Source organism: Schistocerca piceifrons, chromosome 4, assembly GCF_021461385.2.
Source record: "Schistocerca piceifrons isolate TAMUIC-IGC-003096 chromosome 4, iqSchPice1.1, whole genome shotgun sequence".
NCBI lineage: Eukaryota > Metazoa > Arthropoda > Insecta > Orthoptera > Acrididae > Schistocerca > Schistocerca piceifrons.
Window position 1 is genome coordinate 618,733,517 of NC_060141.1, and position 15,237 is coordinate 618,748,753.

At 40.0% G+C, this 15,237-nt stretch overlaps 1 protein-coding gene across 1 annotated transcript in view; it reads right to left on the reverse strand.

Moving 5' to 3' along the window:
• LOC124796089 (actin-related protein 3) overlaps positions 1 to 15,237 on the reverse strand; it is a 90,305-nt gene that overhangs the window by 40,305 nt on the left and 34,763 nt on the right. Inside the window, exons 4-5 of the mRNA XM_047260174.1 lie at positions 6,404 to 6,561; positions 5,663 to 5,980 (exon numbers count right to left, since the gene is read on the reverse strand). Coding sequence (XP_047116130.1) covers positions 5,663 to 5,980; positions 6,404 to 6,561 — 476 coding nt within the window. The remainder of the gene's footprint in view (positions 1 to 5,662; positions 5,981 to 6,403; positions 6,562 to 15,237) is intronic.

Genomic DNA, 15,237 nt, shown 5'->3' on the forward strand with positions numbered 1-15,237 from the left:
AGTACCCAAGACTGGCATGGTTTCTCGATCTGATTATGTGTATTTTGTCACTGTCTGCTAGATAAAACGAAACAGGCCTGCCTAATATTGCAGCAACTGTTACACAGACCAAATAAAGGAGACTGTTTTGGCACAAATGGTCATTTTTATAACATGATAGAATACAATTCACAAAGTACCAATATCAAATGCCTATTAGGCCTATGACAAGCAAAAAGTTTTATGTTAGGAAATAGTTTCACATTTCATTCATACTCTCTAGCTTCTGAAGCATGAGATTGAAAAGTAGTAGTACTAAATTTTTATATAAATTTGGAATTGTCATGTTCTCCCGTAATTTGTGAGAGTCCCGTTTCTTCTTCTCCCTCATTCTAACAATCTTGTCATCACAAATTCTGTTACTATTCCTGCCAGTGTCAAAATTCATTCTCTGGTTAACTTCACTATCCCTGCCACAATCACCAGTTTAGTTATCCTGCATTTATTCTCTGGTTAGGCATTATTACGTGTTCGTACAATGCGTTTTCCACGCTACACCCAGAATAGAACTTTAGCGGCTGCTAGCCAGAGACTGCATAACTGGCCCTTAGTAGTGTAGCGGTCTGGCCAAAAATTTTCTGTCAAAATTTCATTTTCTTAGATACACAGAGAAGACAATACTTAATCTTTGTTGCCTGTTAGGCGTTTAGTTCCACTCTGGCACTCTGAATCAATGGAATTCGCTAGTAGTTATAACAACGCTGATCATCTGCAAACCCAGTCAACCACATAAACAGCGATTGTCATTCACCCTTTCGGCTTTATTCGCTCAGCTCGTATAGACACGTCCCCTTTTGTCTGCAGGAAAGTTTATTTCTAAATGCGACAGGGATTTCTCTGGCAGAGACATCACATACACTATGCACGCATTCAAAAGTCAACTTACGATTCATTCAGAAATCAACTTAGAATTTGATCAAAAATGTTCAAAAACCAACAGGGATGCGTTCAAAATCATATGAGACAGACCAACGGGCACTGGATGCTAGGCGCTATGTGAAACAAGGTCTTTTTCCTCAATAACATGAATTTGGCGCCGCCCACCCCCCACCCCTTACTGTGTTAAACTTTAAAATAAGATTCTGTCTTCTAATGAGTGCATTATGACGCCATTTTAAATGTCTAAATTCAGTCAAGAACTACGTAATGTATTGAACATCAAATTTTTGTTGCCCCTATGACTCAACTGGTACTGGTTTCCAGCAGTGTTTTAGTAACATAGATGGCAGATAAAATTCTGATAAAGGCCAATCACAGTTGCTAGGAATGATGTTACAGACATTAACACTTGATTTTGTCTTACGTTTGAGGGGGGCATGAAGAGGGGGTACAAATTAATTGTGGCAATGCACTGGACAAAATCACAAAGAATATCATAATAAGCTTCTACGAATGTGATTATGTATCACATTAGGTCCTTGGTAGAGGAGACAGAGAAGCTAGATCAGCTTTCTGTAATGAGAAATGACAAAAGAATTATCTCAATATGACAATTTCTGAACTGTAACATTTTTTTCCATATTGTAACCTCCAGATGTGAAAATTGAGTTCTCATCCATTGCAGCTCGCACAACGACATCCACTACTTCCTTCTGACATCCCAGCAATTGTCATGGTAACATCAGTATTCTATGTCCAGCATAGTCTAGAGTATAGAAATTTTTTTGAATAAAAACAGCCAGCCAGTAAAGTCAATTATATGCAACATATATTTCAAAAATCTTGTATTTTGGCACATGCCAGTTATCAGTTGGTGTCAATGGAATAATGAGGAGACGGGAAGATAGTTAAAATGGTGCAGGAATGTTCTATATATGACGTTTTCAAAATACTGAAGAAAAAATGACCGAAGCTTCTTATTCACTGTCATCAAAAATACGCAAACTGATTTCCATGAAACAACAAAAGTTAAAATTTTCAAATAATATTTGTCTTCTCCACACTGATTTCATGAGAACTGCACTATTGCTTATAGGATTGGGTGCAGAGTGCACACTGGAATAATGAACAAATCACTATTCACACTGCAGTTGCTTACAAAGTTACCAGTCCATTTTCATATGCTAATAGACCCGATTATCTGGAACATGACAAGCTAGCTGTTCGTGCTTTCAATCAAAAAAATAGTGATGGAATTATTCTCCGATGGAGGTAGTCGACATTTCAAACTGCAGCATAGCACATAAGATTGTGGATAATTTAATTTAAAGGCTTGAGCCACGTCATTACAAACTACTAAACAACTAAACTGCAGACTTTTGACCAACTTGCTGCAGTCCTCTTCAGGGCGATTCACATGGTCTTGTATTAAATTGCCATTGATTCTGTACAATCTGTGGAAAAGAGCTATTGTTGGGTCTAGAAGAATGATGAGGCAGAGTGTGAAAGCTAGACAAAATCTTGTTACTGACTGTACATCTTTTGTACAACGTGTAAAATCAGTAACTGATTAAGCTAATACAATAGAAGTTGCAGCAGAGGAGCTGAAAAGCCATGCTGACAAGTTAAAGCAGCTTTGGAGCAAAATCAGATCTCATCTAAACACTCAATTCCACAGACTCCACAACGCTGCTAAGTATACAGTTTAAACAGGTTTGTTGTCTGATTAAGTGGTACCTACTTCTATTTTATACCCATTGCAGACCAAGTCGTTAAGAAGAAACATCCATAATTTCTTTCATTATGAGTTCCAACAATGAAAACTTTTCACTGTCTTTTGGTCTGTGGGTTGTTATTAATACAGAATCTGAACAGGGACATTTGAGCAAATTTATTGGGCAAGTTGTCAGAGGATACATGCGAAAAAAATAAAAGAAAAAAGTTGTTTTAGTTAAATTCCTCCATAGTATGAAGTAAACTTGTATGATTTTTCCCAAGTGATGTGTGCTTTGTAAGACCTTATCACATGTTCTCAGGAAAGGTTAACTTTTGCTGAACAGAAATCAAACCTTTTAAACCATATCTATTCTCTATTATCTGAATGCTCTCCATTTATTCACAAGTATGTCACTACACAACGATTTTAGCATTGTAACGTGTTCAATTTCAGTCCTCCCCCCAGATTAAATGGATGTGTTACATTTGAGATACTAAAATGCTACATCCGTAACATTTAATTCTCTATTTTGCATTAATCAAAGTAAATTCATCTAAAGCCCCATATAATTTCGTAAGAGCTACCACTGGTACTTTATGTCAATACCACTGGTTTCTCTTTGTACTGAAGAATCTCTCAAATACTGTTGTTGTTGTCTTCAGTCCTGAGACTGGTTTGATGCAGCTCTCCATGCTACTCTATCCTGTCCAAGCTTCTTCATCTCCCAGTACTTACTCCAACCTACATCCTTCTGAATCTGCTTAGTGTATTCATCTCTTGGTCTCCCTCTACGATTTTTACCCTCCATGCTGCCCTCCAATGCTAAATTTGTGATCCCTTGATGCCTCAGAACATGTCCTACCAACCGGTCCCTTCTTCTTGTCAAGTTGTGCCACAAACTCCTCTTCTCCCCAATTCTATTCAATACCTCCTCATTAGTTATGTGATCTACCCATCTAATCTTCAGCATTCTTCTGTAGCACCACATTTCAAAAGATTCTATTCCCTTCTTGTCCAAACTATTTATTGTCCATGTTCCACTTCCATACATGGCTACACTCCATACAAATATTTTCATAAATGACTTCCTGACACTTAAATCTATACTCATTGTTAACAAATTTCTCTTCTTCAGAAACGCTTTCCTTCCCATTGCCAGTCTACATTTTATATCCTCTCTACTTCCACCATCATCAGTTATTTTGCTCCCCAAACAGCAAAACTCGTTTACTACTTTAAGTGTCTCATTTCCTAATCTAATTCCCTCAGCATCACCCGACTTAATTCGACTACATTCCATTATCCTCATTTTGCTTTTGTTGATTTTCATCTTATATCCTCCTTTCAAGACACTGTCCATTCAGCTCAACTGCTCTTCCAAGTCCTTTGCTGTCTCTGACAGAATTACAATGTCATCGGCGAACCTCAAGGTTTTTATTTCTTCTCCATGGACTTTAATACCTACTCCGAATTTTTCGTTTGTTTCCTTTACTACTTACTCACATATTACGAGAATTTAACATACATGTGAATTATCTTCAATTTTCTGAGCTATGGCTACAACATTAACTTTTTATCTTCTTTAATGGCAAATAAACACAGCTTCCTTCATCAAATCTTGGATGTGTGTTGTTTACACTGAGTTCTATCTATAACACAATTAATAGCTTTTGGATTTTATTTACATGTTAATATTCCATTTTCAGTTGAACACATCACTAATTTCAGTTGTACACATGTTACATCACTCAGCTGTTTAATTCAGTACTGATTTATATGCTTGCTGGATCATGAAAACTGGAGCCAATCACATCTAGTTGAATTTATTGTCTGCAACATTTACATATTTTTTCAGTTTTAGCTCAATTCAAGTGTTCAGTATGTAATTAATTAGCTTTAAACAAATGCCTTATGTTAGTAAATGTAGCTCATTAACTTCTGCGCCACAGTGGCAAGAAGAAAACAATATTCCTGATTAACTCCCCCATGGTCTGTATTTAAAGGCTATATGTTTTACCTCTTTCTCCCTTTACAGTTCTCAAAGAAAATGTCCATTACTCAGTGATACTGTTCATGGACAAATGATGACCTTTTTATTCCACTGCTGCAGAGACATCTATTATGCAATGAAAGCAGCAGCCTTAATGTTCAAGATCTCTCTCTCCTCCATTTTTTCAAGGTTGTTTAGGCTCACTTTTCACACTCATGCATTATGCTTTCCAATGCAGTTAACTTTTTAAGAAGCAACAGATTTAATTACTACAAAATTTAATACAACAAAACATGACAATGGCACAGTGTGTGTGTCATACAAAATAGAGCAAAATGTGTTCATCCTATGATGTTGCTCAGGCTGGAATGTGGAAATGTCAAATTAGCCATGCTTCGAACAGTTGACAAAGACAATAACCCTATTTCAACTAAAAATGTCTATAATGAATTATTTATACCTTAACAGAATTACAATCATTAGGAATATTGTAATTTGTATTTTCTATACACTTGGATATCGCACACGACATGAAACTCATGATAGAATTAATGTCTTGGCATTTTCCGAAATATGCAAGTAACTGCAACCAGTTGGTCTTCCCACCATGTGCATGGCAGGATTATACCTCCTTCATCAGAGATATTTACTTTTGCAGGGCTCAGTGACTGTGTATATGAATTTTATGGGAACCTTCTGTCACTGTGTGGCATGAGAGGACAAGAAATTCTTTTAATACATGGCTCTTAAGCTTTGTGCGGAGGATGATATCCCATTTTATTATTATTGTGAGCTGTGTGTGTGTGTGTGTGTGTGTGTGTGTGTGTGTGTAAAAGGGAATGGACAGATGAGTTATGACAGTTAATGTACGATAGAGATACAATACTGCGAAAATGAGTGGTTAGAACATAAGTAAAAGTGACTGTTAAAGTTACTTTTGTATTTCAATTGATGTTCCTGAGTGTCATGGTTATGCCTAATCTAAAAGTTTGTATTTAAGAGCTTAAATAAATAACAAAAATATCAAATTCACATACCTCAGGATGAAAAAATATTTCTGGTCCGAGAAACCTCTCATAGCCCACATCCACAACAAATGGTTGTTTTGTGACAGAGTTGATGCCTTCATATTTCTTCATCCATTTTGATGAATCTGAATCATATTTAGCAAATTCTTTTGCAATATCTGGGCAAATATAACAATAACGCTCCTTTATTGCTTTTGCTGTTTCCAGAGACTGTTCAGGTGGAATTCCAATTTCACGTTCTCTCAGCAAAGACTGGATGAAATAGGTTATGTTTCTGCCTGCTATAGGAATGTGTTTTATACAGCTTCCTATTACATACCCATCTGCCTACAAAAACGAAAGCATTGTAAACAAATACTGTAAAATTAATAACAAATTAATGAAAGTAAAATTTCTTCAAAATGTAAACACTTTAAAATTACAATTCTACCTCTATGTTAACTTATATGTACAACAGTTTGCCAGTAAAAATCTGCTCGAAACTGCCGCTCTCTGACCACACAAATATAGCACTTTTATAAAATAATATCAGGCTGCCTGTTCACTTTGTATATTCCATAAAACATATAATACAAACACAAGTACAAATATGGTAACATCTCAGAGAAAGCTCTGTGTGTTGAGGCCTTCTTTGGACAGTTACTATCATTAGGGATGTTTCTATACAAATAATCCATCCACATAATTCTATGGAAAACAATAAACTGAGAAACTTGAAAACAATAAAGTAAGAAACTTTAAGGACCTTACCACAGGTATGACGTGTGTAACACCATCACCACTATCCACAACTATTCCAGTGAGCGTGCGTTCACTAACAGAACGTGATGCCCAAGAGGCTGCCAAAGCTAAAACAGCTTGTACAGCAATATATAGTCCTGGGACGTTAAATGATTCAAACATTATCTCTGCAAAGAAGAATTGTAATTATTCTCATACTAAAGATTATACCATAAAAAAGGTGGGAAAAAAGCAGAACTGCTGCTTACAATATGAACTTTAATAACAAAAAGACATCATAATTTTTACACGGAAGTGAGAGAAAAACAAGAAGACTTTAAAATACATTTCTGTTAACAGCCCTAATCTACTGTTATCCAAATTTCCTCTGATACTGTCAAGAGCGGTGTCAAACATCCACTCAGCACATCCTACTGCACACTCGTCACTGATATCAAAAGAAGCCACAGCTACCATCTGGAAATCCACGTCGAGTTGTGCACCTTGTGACCTGACCACCAAAATACCTGTAGTACCAGCATACTGGGTAATGTTGTTTCCTTTGTCCCATTTGCCCATCCGTTAAGTTTTCTGGTGGAATGAGTGACCATCTTCTTTACTTTGTCTGGTGTAGGTCGACTTATTTACCGTCAGTGCCAATAACTGACTTTGAAGTGCGTCCATTTGACAATGCAGACTTTGGAGATGTTCATTTGGGATCATGTCATATACCAGCTGTCTCACCTAAGATGACGTCGCCACCGAAGTGTTTGCCAGTTCCATCAAAGCATGGACTTTGTTTGCTACTGACAGTAGAGACTTAATACCATTTTTGCCATGTAGCCATGCACAATTTTACTGGCAATGGAAGGTGTGATAGAAAAACACGACACAGTGTTGCATTTGACATTACTTCTTCCTCAATGACATTTATTAGGAGATGCCAGAATTCCGGCGGTGTTCTATCTGATACATCCAACAGTAATACTTGTTGCACATGTTAGTCCACTCATTTACACATCGAGTGAAAGCATCAGTCAAGTGAAGATATTGTTGTTGCGAAGGTGGTTTTAATACGGGGTGTCCCAAAAAGAATGACTCGATTTTAACTTGTAATAATATTGAGGCAAAGTCACTGAAGGTAACTGAAACAGCGCTAGATGTGATCGGCATGGTCTAGAGTTTCAGAAAAAAAATCTGCTAGATGTCACAACGAGTGCTGACCTGGAGCATGCAGCCAGTCTCGCGCAATATGGTGTATGTGCAACAGAAGGCATATTGTGTTATTGAATTTAGTCGTACTCAATCAGTGATCGCAGCTAGTGGGCATTTCATATTCAATTTTGTGCTAAACCACCATCACCAAAGAACATTCGACAGTGGTATAAACAGTTTGAAGAAACAGGGTGCCTATGTAAAGGCAAAAGTCCTGGCTGGCCACATGTTCCTGAAGAAACAGTGGAACAAATCCAACGAGCATTTGAGCAGAGCCCCCGTAAGTCTACACGTCGTGCTAGCCGAGAACTTGCATTACCACGCATGACAGTGAGGCATGCATTACGGCCTCCCATTTAGCCTTCAAACCATACCGATTACAACTGGTACAAGCTCTTCGAGAGACTGACAAAGTGAAGTGAGTGGACTCCTAGGTTCCCTGACTTAACACCATGTGATTTCTTCCGGTGGGGATATGTTTTAAACAATGTGTTTACATTCCTCCCTTACCTCGTGACATTGAAGAATTAAAAGCCAGAATATCAGCTGCTGTAGTTTCAGTGACAGAAGACACCTTACGTTCAATTTGGGATGAAATCGAATATCAATGTCGTCCGTGCAGCCAATGGAGGACATATTGAACATTTATGATAGATTTTTATAAAGTTCTGTCTTTTCTGAGTATTTTAGTATGCAACTTGTTGGTGTTAAGCCCTTCTTCCGAATAAATAATTCTATTTAAAATCTGGTCATTGTTTTTGGAACACCCTGTATATTGTAGCGCTTTGAGAATTTCCGCGTAAATCCTAGAAGCCTTCTTCCATTTCGAACTCACGATATTTTAAATAGTAGTGTGAGAGAGACGAATCCACACTGCATTTTTGTGTGTGCAGGTCTAAAAACAGTCACGTGCAAAATGTGGACGCAGCAGCCGAACGATGGCCGACAAGTACCTCTTGTACGATCTATAGAGTTTCAGTGTATGTGTAGAGAAGAGCCTGTGCTATTCTTTGCTGGTTTAGTGACCGCGATGATTGTTAAGGACAAATGAAGAAATGAGATTAGACTTTTAAGTAATTCATGTGTTGGACTTGCTAGAAGTAAGACAGTTTGATGAATTATGTGATTGTTGAACCAACACTATTGTAAATGTATTTAATCGAATTGAATGGGAGACAAATCGGTTGACTTGCAAACTTTCGAATATTTATGTGAGAAAGGGTGAATTTGTGCTTTGTGGAAGTTGAAATATACCAAGACTAAACTAAAACTATTCTGAAAGTATCCATTTATTTCATGAGTTGAGAGGGGGGGGGGGGGGGGGGAGTCTGATAAATTCCCTTAACCAGCTTTATTCTTTGGAGAAGTTTTTGGAGATCGACGTGGCCGACTATCCAGAGAAGAAGAAGAAGAAGACCGTCTGTGCATACCAAGTAAGTCAACTGATGTGAGGAGGTGTGAAGTTTACAAACCAGCTCCACATCGCTTCTTGCCATCTAAAGTGTTAGAATATTGTCCAAAACAATTATGACTACTCCAGTATTTAGAAGCTGTTGACTGCCATGGAAAATTTTGTGTGATCACAAGTAACATAATTTCGCATGAATACTTAGTCTAATATTGCAAACCACAGTCTGTACTATCACAGAAATTTCTGTAGGAATTTCAGAGTCTGTACTTTCCCGGAAACTATGCTGGTTACAGCATGCAAATTCTTTGTAATATTTGTGGTCTGTCTCACTACTTTCAGGAATAACTTAATGTCAGTGCATGCTGCAATTTTAGTTTGGAGATCAATAATCTGATTTTGTAGATCGTCTTGTAGTCATAAAAGCTGTCTTTCTATTTGAACCCATTTGAAGTCACAATATGAGGTCACTCTTTGACTTTGTATGTTGCTTAGGGTTTCTGTGTTTCTTTGTATTCCAGGGGGCCACCAACTCATATGATTCAGCAATACACAAGTGACTAAATAAACTGATTTTATTTTATGATTGCAAAAATACAACTTGGTAACAGTAAGCAAATAAAGAACTGTCAAAAAGAACCACGTGAAAAGGTAACATTGGCAAAGTTACATAGGTAGATCAGAGAACAATACGCACACTTTTAATCATTATCTAAAATCTATGCTTCTCACTTTAGGAAATCCTTTTAGAGCCAAGACTATTTGTGAAAGCAGTTATGTCCTGCTCAGCTTTTAACTTGAACAAGACCACCAACCTGTTGCTGCTCTTGTTGTAAAATAGCCACCATCAAACTGTGGGAAAGCTGAGGACTCATTTGCAAAGCACACACTTTTTCAGCATAACATTGTCGATTGCATTGGCTGATTCACAACCAATATATTTGGATCTCCCCCTCTTCAACATTAGCTTTTCTGAATTGCAGAGGTGGTAATTGTCCTTAAGACACCTTTTATAACCAAAATCCTTCTAGCCTATTAATTTCCTATCCTTCAGTACTATAAGGTGCAATCCAAAAGATCAGGAACTGTAACCAATTCTCATGAGAAGAAAGAAAAATGTAAAATTGTGCATGAAAATGTTTAGAAGTCTGGTAAATATTGTAATGTACAATGCTTTTATTGTTTATGAAGCCAGTGAAAAGAGAAAAGGAGTAACACATATCAGGTTGCTTCTCATATAAAAATACTGGAAATTCATGGGAAGAGTATAGGCTTAGCTCAGTGTAGCAGAGCAAAAATTGCATGCCGAAACAGCTCAGCAAAGCATTTCACTAAGAAGATCCAAGTCATAGGTAATAAGAGGAAGCCTACAAAGAGATGCACAGCTGCAAGAAAACAGGAAAACAAAAGGAAACATTATTCTGGTGCAGGACTTTTGTTTTGAATATTGTTTCAAACTATACCACACCAAAAACACCTTTCTAGTGATAATGTGTGTTTTAATTGTAATAAAGATGTATTGCTAACAAACCCTGAAAATTTCAATACCTTAATATAAATAATTTCTGTACTTTCACTACTTTCTTATAAATAATTCCCCAACTACAGCAATTTCACTAAAATGTGCATTCCTGTGCAGCCTGCCATGTAAACTACTGTTAGTACCCTAGGCACATTCACAGCAACTTACGCACTGAAGGATTAATCTCTGATTTGCTCCTATTTGGTTTATCACATCTCCCTTCTACAGCTACCATCAATTACAGTATTTACTCGAATTTAAGCTGCACTCGAATCTAAGCCACACCTGAAAAATGAGACTCAAAATCGAGGAAAAAAAAATTTCCCGAATCTAAGCTGCGCCTGAAATCTGCGACTCGAAATTCAAGGGGAGAGAAAAGTTTTAGGCCCCACCTCCAAATCAAAACAAAGTTGGTCCATTGTAATATAAGACACAATTTAGGTCAAATGAATGACGATACAGCTATAGTAGTTTAGTTCAAGTCATAAGCTTAGCAGTTAAGCTTTACCAGGTAGCCGTTGCTATGCGTCAGGGGCTCTGTCCGTATTCATACGGGTACCCTTCCTTTTTCACGTGCTTTGTCTGGTTTGAATTGATTGTTTATTTTTCTTTGATCTGATGAGTGCGGTTCTCTTTGTTATAGGTGTTTACGTCACTCAAAGCTGAAAATGCATTACTGTACTGTGTCATGCACTGTTTGTCTCATTCTGATAATGAGTGTTTACGACCTGTCGCCGCTCGCAGCATGGCTTACTTTTGTGCGCGCGCTACCGCCGCTTACAATTTAAAAAAAGAGAGAGGAATCGTCTCATTAGCGAAACAGTGGCAAGAGACTGCTATTTTTTGTTACTTACACTGCTGCTTTCTTTGATAATGATCAACAAGAACCAAATAATACACTGCGTATGATAGAAGATGTTCTGAACGAGAGTTTAGCGAAAATTTTTCTCCGTTTGAAAATCTTTGCAGACGCCTCTTTAGTACATTACATTCTGCACAGAAATTAGCGTCATGTTAGATTTAAAACTCTAATCAATTGCCGTGCATCATTTCTGACTGTATCACTATTAAGCATAAGAATAATACGAATATAAACATGACATGATATGTATATTCTTCCGCGTTTGTCTCACTCTAGTTTCGTAGTTTATTAGGCAGACAGGATTTAAATGAGATAGCAGCAAACACAAAAGAATACATGGCAAAATGTTTATATTCGTATTATTATTATGGTGAAGAGAATACTGCATGTGATTCACAATACATGAAAGTTCCTATTAGCAACCATCTCTACTCACAGGCAGGAAAAAATTCAGAACGCAAAGTTGGTCATATTGACAAACATCCCAAACAGTATTACCAGTCGGATTTTCGTAGTGAATTGAAATGCTGCTACATTCGAAGATGAACAATACGGAATTTCTATTTACTTCGTTGGATAATGTATGAAAATGCAGTGGTCGAAACTCAGGGCAGAGAAAAGCTCGTCTTCCAAACCCCCCCCCCCCCCCCCCCCCCCCCCCCCCGATGCAGAGGTTTTGGTGCCAGTATTCATCCTTGTGCGGCTTAGATTCGAGTAAATACCGTACACCCTCCCTCTCCTGCTCAACTATACCTTATGGCCATTCATCCAATATCATCCTCAAAATCAAACTAATTTTGCTTATGACACACACACACACACACACACACACACACACACAGCAATAAGTTTCAGTGTCGCACTGAAGAGATATACCACAGAATTTTCTTCTTCACTAACTTATGTGACGTCTGCCATATCAACAGACTATCGCTCCACACTGCATCCATGCACGGCATATGGTATGACCCATTGTACCAGTTGTTGGAGTTTCTTCCTGTTCCATTCACGCACAGAGCACGGGAAGAATGACTGACTGAATGTCTCTGTGTGTGCAGCAATTATTCTAATCTTATCCTCACGATCAATGTGTCAAAGATACATAGGTAGGTAGGTTGGTTGGTTGGTTTGTTTGTTTAAAGAAAGAGAAGGGCCAAACTACAGGTCATTGGTCCCTTGTTCCTAATAAAACAATTCCACATGGGTGAGAATAAAATTCACGAAACATATAACACAAACCGGAAAGAAAGGAAAAGCCACAAGAACGAAGGGAAGGCAACAAATACTAGAAGAACAAAAAAGGACAAGAAAACAAGAGAGAGATGCTAGAAACAGAAGAGAGTAAAACATGACAGCAGATTACAGTGGCTGGCCAACCAAGAGAATAAAAAGGGGAAAGCCAGCCACTCTGCAACATATTAAAACCTCCACCCTAGGGTGGAGGGGACAGAGGGACAAAGGACATGCGCTAAAACCTACATAGAAGTATAAAATTCACTCTCACAGATTAAACGTAAAACTATAGCTGCTATGGAGGCATTATCGCCCAACACAGACGGCAGGGTGCTGGGAAAGTTAAAAGTCTGCCGCAGAGCGGCTAAAAGTGGGCAGTCCAGCAAGAGGTGGACAACTTGTCATTTGGGAGCCACAGCTACATTGAGCTGGGTCCTCATGATGGAGTACGTAACCATGCATTAGCCACCTATGGCCAATGCGGAGCTGGCAGAGGGCAACTGATTCCCTGCGAGAGGCCTGCATGGAAGACTTCCACACATTCGTAGTCTCTTTAATGACACACAGTTTGTTGTGCGTGCTGTTATGCCATTCCGTTTCCCAAAGCCGGAAAACCCTACGGAGTAAGAAAGATCGCAGGTCAGCTTCGCAGATGCCTATCTCCAGAAGCGGTTTCTGCGTTGCCCCTTTGAACAGCCTGTCGGCAAGTTCGTTGCCAGGGATTCCGACGTGTCCTGGGGTCCACAAAAACACCACGGAATGGCAGGACTGTTCCAGGGCATAGATGAACTCCAGAACGGACGCTACCAGAGGGCAGCAAGGGTAGCACTGGTCGATAGCTTGTAGGCTGCTCATTGAGTCAGTACACAGGAGAAATGACTCGCCAGGGCATGAGCGGATGTACTCAAGAGCATGAGATATGGCCGCCAACTCTGCAGCGAAAACACTGCAGCCAACTGGCAGAGAGCACTGCTCAACATGTCCTCCATGAACATATGCAAAGCCTATGTGGTGGTGGTGGTGGTGGTGGTTAGTGTTTAACGTCCCGTCGACAACGAGGTCATTAGAGATGGAGCTAATGCTCAGGTTAGGGTAGGATTGGGAAGGAAATCGGCCGTGCCCTTTCAAAGGAACCATCCCGGCATTTGCCTGAAGCGATTTAGGGAAATCACGGAAAACCTAAATCAGGATGGCTGGAGACGGGATTGAACCGTCTTCCTCCCGAATGCGAGTCTAGTGTGCTAACCACTGCGCCACCTCGCTCGGTTCAAAGCCTACGTGACCAACAGCCATTGAGCAGTCCGTGTAAACCACTTCAGAGCCGTGGGACACGTCAAGAATCGAGAGGAAGTGACAGGGAGAGTGGCAGGGTTAATGGAGTCCTTAGGACCATGCAAAAGGTCCAGACTAAGCTGTGGCCAAGGCGTACACCATGGAGGCGTAAGAGAACAGACCACACGTAGAGGTGGTAAAGGGAAGGACTCCAGTTCGGAGAGAAGGGACCGCACGCGAACCGCAATCGTTAGCCCCGATCTGGGCCACCAATGCAGGAGACAGACTGCTGCAGGCGGGAAAAGGAGATGGTAATTCAGATGCTCAGGGGAACTGTGAATGTGTGCTGCGTAACTGGCAAGCAGTTGCGCATGTCTGATCTGCAGTGGAGGGACACCAGCCTCCACCGGTACACTGGTCACCGGATTCGTCCTAAAAGCTCCTGTTGCTAATCGAAACCCACAGTGATGCACAGGATTAATGCTGAAGGCACTGCCGAACCATAAACCACATTCCCATAGTCAATTTGGGATTAGAGAAGGGCTCTGTAGAGCTGCAGCAGCGTACAGCGATCTGCACCCCAATTAATGTTGCTCAAGCAACGGAGGGCATGAGGTGCTGCCAGTACTTCCACTTACGCTGACAAAGATGAGGGAGCCAAGTCAATCGAGCGTCGAAAATCAGTCCTAGGAATTGATATGTCTCCACTATAGTGAGTCGATCGTCATTAAGATAAAGTGTGGGTTACGGATGAAAGGTACGACGCCGACAGAAGTGCACGACAAACGACTTTGTGGCTGAAAACTGGAAGCGTGGGCTAGAGCCCATGACTGCGCCTTGTGGACGGCTCCCTGAAGGCGCTGCTCAGTAACAACGGTACTGGAGCAGCTGTACGACATGCACAAGTCGTCTGCATACAGAGAAGGTGAGACGGATGGCCCGACAGCCGCTGCTAGACCGTTGATGGCCACTAAAAATAGAGAGACACTCAATACAAAGCCCTGCGGTACTCCATTCTTCTGGATATGGCTGGAACTATGGGAGTCATCAGCTTGGACACGGAAAGTACGGAGCGACAGGATGTTTTGGATAAAAATCGGGAGTGGACCCCGGAGACCCCACTCATACAATGTGGCAAGGATATGACGTCGCCAAGTCGTGTCGTAGGCTTTACGTAAGTCAAAAAAGACAGCAACCGGGTGCTGCCGTCTGGAAACGGCTGTTCGAATGGCAGACTCGATGGACACAAGATTATCAGTGGTAAAGCGACCCTGGGGGAAGCCGCCCTGCCTTACGCCTCAGGCACCCTAAAGAGCGAGGGATCGTGTTTTCTGCCGCAGAAACAATTGTGC